Here is a 4,710-nt window from a genome sequence, read left to right as displayed (position 1 = left end):
AAGTAGTTACTGAAGACCGACAAGTTACCATTGTTGCTCCTGCCTGTCCGCATTTCATCAAACCATAAAGAAATGCAGCTGTCATAGCACTGAATGAGGTGAAACTGTAGGCGTGACAAACTGAATGACGTCAAATTGGCATGACATAAGCTGAATCTTATGTTTGCGTACATCCCCTATAATAGGGGCCCGATTACAGGCACCTCTGGGACATGAGGATGCCTCTAAGGGTGGGGGTGCAAACATGTTTGTGAGGGTGGTAGGATGTCTGTAAACTGGAGGTATGTCTGTAGTGGAGGGGGCAGAGGGAGCTGCTGAACTACAGCTGTCTGCATCAGAGTCTCAGAGCCCAACATCACCCTGATCTGGAGCCTGCAGAGGTGAGAGAGAGAGGGCAGAGACACTACACACACACGCACGCACACACACACACACACACACACACACGCACACAACATCACCCTGATCTGGAGCCTGCAGAGGTGAGAGAGAGAGGGCAGAGACACTACACACACACGCACGCACACACACACACACACACACACACACACACACACACACACACACACAGACACAGACACAGACACATATGTGGCTGTTATATACTCGCCAAATAGACCACTAGCCCATACCACCTAAAAACAAGTGAACTACATAATTGGCAGTTCATGAGAATACACACGTGAAATGTGAGAGATGAAAGCACAAGTAATGCGATGGAACCAGACACAGATTCTACCCAAAGTTGCTCGTTATTATTCGGAAAAAAGCTATGATTGACATGTCTGTGCGTCAGCCATTATGTTTCTTCAAATCGATTCATATCATTGTTGATGGCCACAAAATAAAAATGCCCATTTTGTTTGCAACATAGGACACTCAACTCACGATTCGATACGATTTTTCTTTTTAAGTAATTTTTTCTGAGTGGGGCAGTCCCACTCATATTTCTAATTTTATTGGACAGATATAGTGAAGACAGACAGGAAAGTAAGATTCATATACCGATAATGACATCTCTGTACACCTCTACTATCAGGGTAGAGTGTTGGGATCAGGGCAATATGCAATTGGGCAGCTATATTCTGTTTTACACTTGACATGTGTCTTACCTTGGTGTGAGCGTGGAGTCCAGGTGTTCTGTGTCCGTCGCTGGTCAAGTATGTCTAATAGCGGCCGCGGGAGAGTCGACCAATTCTGAAACTCCAGGAAGTAACTTAGCACCTCAGGCTCCGCCTTCTTCAGCCTGAAACCAATCAAACACAACAGACGATGTAAAGCAGTGACATTAGCTTATAAGAGTTTCTGTATGTGTGTGTGTGTGTGTGTGTGTGTGTCTTACATGATGGGCTGCAGGAAAAGGGAGGGCTCCAGTCCTGCCTGCAACAGAGCGGGAAGCCAGTAGAGAGCAGTCCGTAAGCCTGCGTTCAGCGCCACATACAACAGCTCACTCAACTCCTCTGGCGTGAACATGCTTCTGCTCTTCTCCTCTGGTCCGGATATGTTGATGCTCTTACTCAACTGCTCTGGTCTGGAGATACTCCTTTGCTGGATTATTTGCTGCAGCTGCTCGGGTTTGTGGGTGCAAATGGCATAAATCCATACCTCCTGATTTAAACTTGCCCCCGCAGCTAACAACAACCGGACAGATTCACTGAGAGAGAGAGAGAGAGAGAGAGAGAGAGGGAGAGACACAGAGAGAGAGAGAGACACACAGAGAGAGAGAGAGAGAGAGAGAGAGAGAGAGAGAGAGAGAGAGATGAGGGTAAAGGTAAGACTGGTGGAGTGCAAGGGAAGTGTGTGTGTGAGTAATCAATCCATGTCACTCATAGTGTGTGTGTGTGTGTGTGTGTATACCTCAACACACACACAGAGCGGTTATCTCTGAGGGCGTAGGATAGGGGTGACTCCGAGCCAAAGACAGAGTTACAGTTCTGGCCGTCTGGGCTGAAGCCCTCTCTCAGCAGCAGCTCCACAGCGTGGCTCTGTCCATTCACCACAGCCATGTACAACGGACTCACTGAAGACTCTCCACGGTCACATGCACGATCCGTCACAGTAATAAGCTTGGCTAGGATACTGCAAGGACAAAGACAAAAACACCCACCGACCCACCCACCCACACCCACACACACACACACACACACACACACACACACACACACACACACACACACACAAACACAAACACACCCACACACATGTGAGAAGATGCCATGTTTCTTTGAGCAGGAGAAAATATGTTTCAAATGCATGTTTGCATACCTGATGTGTCCGAACTGCGCTGCGGCGTGGATGGGGAGCTGTGGCCATTCGCCATGGCAGGCTAGGTTTGGGTCAGCACCGTGGGTGAGGAGAACATCCACACAACCCTCATGCCCTTCTTGAGAGGCAAGCATCAAGGGCGTAGCCAAGTCCCATGCCTGGGCATTAACATTCGCACCTACAACCAAGACATATATTAATATGCAATATATCACAGTATTTATAGGCAGTATATTGGCTCCCATAATATTTATATATACATATAATATATATATATATACATACATACATACATACATAGCATTGGATGCTTATCTTTCATCTTTTTTGTCGTGTAAACAACTGTAATGATTATGCACATGAAAAATATAAACAACTCCACCAGTAAGCCATCACACACAAGCAGCCATTTACAAAAAGCATACAGATGCAGAGCTGTGTACCTGCATCAATGAGGATTTGCAGGCATTCCTGCTGTCCGTACTGTGCAGCTACAAACAAGGGTGTGATCTTGTAGTCGTCATACACTTCAAGAATACACTTGCCCGCCAGGATACACACAATCTCCCTGTAACCCTGAGGAGAGAGTGGGAGTGAATTTCTGTGTGTGTGTGTGTGTGTGTGTGTGTGTGCCCGACTGGCCCCACCTCCTCTACACAGCAGTCGGGCTGCCCGATCACGTCTCTTCACAACACTGGCTCCCCGCTGGTGGAATGAGCTCCCCACGCCGCGGCTGTCAGAACGGCAGAGTCACTACCCATCTTCCGTCGTAGACTGAAGACCTATCTCTTCAGGTTACATCTTAACTGCTCACAATGAGTTATGAATAGTCACAATGACCGCGGGAGGAACCTGCTGCTCAGAGTCAATGGAGAGAGGGAATCTTAGGTGAGAGTGCACAAGGTCTACAGTCACAACAATAGGGAAGATTGAGAGGGGGAGTACATATCGTGGCATGTTTCAACTACCTAATTTGGCACCGTCCCCTTCATCCTCTCTATTTCACCAGAGCATAAATGGCTAAAGTGACAATGTAAATATTCATTTTTAACACCAAGCATGCAGACAGCCATCATCGCAAAGCTCTCCCACTCGTTTCTCACCTTTAGCCCTGAGGAGCACACGTACACACGCCGTGGCACCGAGCGCCGCAGCTTCGTGGAGCGCGTTCCAGCCACGGTTGTCTCTGCTGTCCACGCTGAGGCCCCTCTGGGTCAGAGAACGCACCAGCCCCCGGTCGCAGAACCTAGGATGGTAGGGGAAGGTAGGGCAATACCGCTACCTGATTGGTTGGCGAAGCACTCGTGAAGAGCCCCCTCATCGTGAAGAGCCCCCTCACTCGCCAGCCAATGAGGGGGCTTCGCCAACCAATCAGGTAGCGGTATTGCCCTACCTTCCCTGCTTCGCCAACCAATCAGGTAGCGCCGGCAGGCCCGGATTAACCCCCTAGGGTGCCCTTGGGTGACCAGACATGATGTGTGCCCCCCCCCCCCCCCCCCAACACACACACCCTCCTACTTTGCAAGTGAAAGTGTGATATTTACTATGGTTACAAAACCCATAGATTTACAAGAGCATATAACTACAGTACAGGCTCATCACAGTTGGGCCTAATGCCGTAGTATAGCCTTTACACTGATGCTCAAATCTGAATGCAACTCACATCACAATGCAACACGACTTTCTATATATAGGCTAATTATTTCCATCATAAATGGCCTGAGACTACATGCTAAACCATAACAAAGGGGGAAAATGCACATACTGTATACTACAATAAAACAAGCTCAATACCAACCAAGTCCAATAACGACTGTTGCAGGCATATAAGAATAAGAACATATTGTCTGTCAGCATTAATGAAGCGTACTACAGGTATTATGGAAATAAACAGCGCCTCTCTCTTTGCCGCTCTGCTCACCTTCGTGATGCTGTATCAGACGTAGGCTATAGCCCTGTGCATCACACAGCCTGCCCAAATCAGCCACAGCCTCATATTAGCCCCAAATAATCATAAATAAGCCTTACCTTTAGCAGAACTTATTTTTTCTTGATTTTACGCAGGCAAAGTCGTTAACTAAATCCTCAAAGTCCATCTCTTTGACCAACTCGGATTCAATTGCCAGCAGGGAATCTTATTATTATCAGGCCTCTCTTATTGCACTATAGTTCTCTCTCAACGCTTTGGTAGAGTCAGTCCTACAACTCCATCTAGTACTGGACAGTGGTTTTAGAGTCCTGCTGATGTTCACATCCTTCTTTTTAAATATCCGGCTCCATCGGTGAGGGGATGCTGCACAAAACGCATACTGTTGTGAAGGCCCACAGTTTAGAGCCAGTTTAGTTTCCCCAAACCAGCCCTATTTTGCCCCAGTTATTTCCTTTATTATTTTCCATATTATTCATGTACGTTTTCATGAAGGTGTATGTATTGTTATTGTAATG

General features: G+C 47.3%; 1 protein-coding gene across 1 annotated transcript; it reads right to left on the bottom strand.

Moving 5' to 3' along the window:
- Window positions 1–224: 224 nt before the first annotated feature.
- Window positions 225–4,476, bottom strand: LOC308171228 (ankyrin repeat and SOCS box protein 3-like; the record flags this gene model as incomplete). The annotated part of the gene is made up of 9 exons (XM_080546071.1): window positions 225–391; window positions 1,113–1,246; window positions 1,343–1,566; window positions 1,872–2,079; window positions 2,266–2,443; window positions 2,709–2,833; window positions 3,080–3,170; window positions 3,369–3,511; window positions 4,469–4,476. 9 exons carry the CDS (start codon window positions 4,474–4,476, stop codon window positions 225–227), a joined length of 1,278 nt encoding a protein of 425 aa, XP_080402197.1.
- Window positions 4,477–4,710: the final 234 nt, after the last annotated feature.

The sequence above is a fragment of the Nansenia antarctica genome, assembly GCF_963989245.1.
Source record: "Nansenia antarctica genome assembly, chromosome: 15".
In the NCBI taxonomy this organism is placed as follows: domain Eukaryota; kingdom Metazoa; phylum Chordata; class Actinopteri; order Argentiniformes; family Microstomatidae; genus Nansenia; species Nansenia antarctica.
The sequence above is the reverse complement of the archived record's forward strand: the minus strand, read 5'-3'. Positions and strand labels throughout refer to the sequence as shown.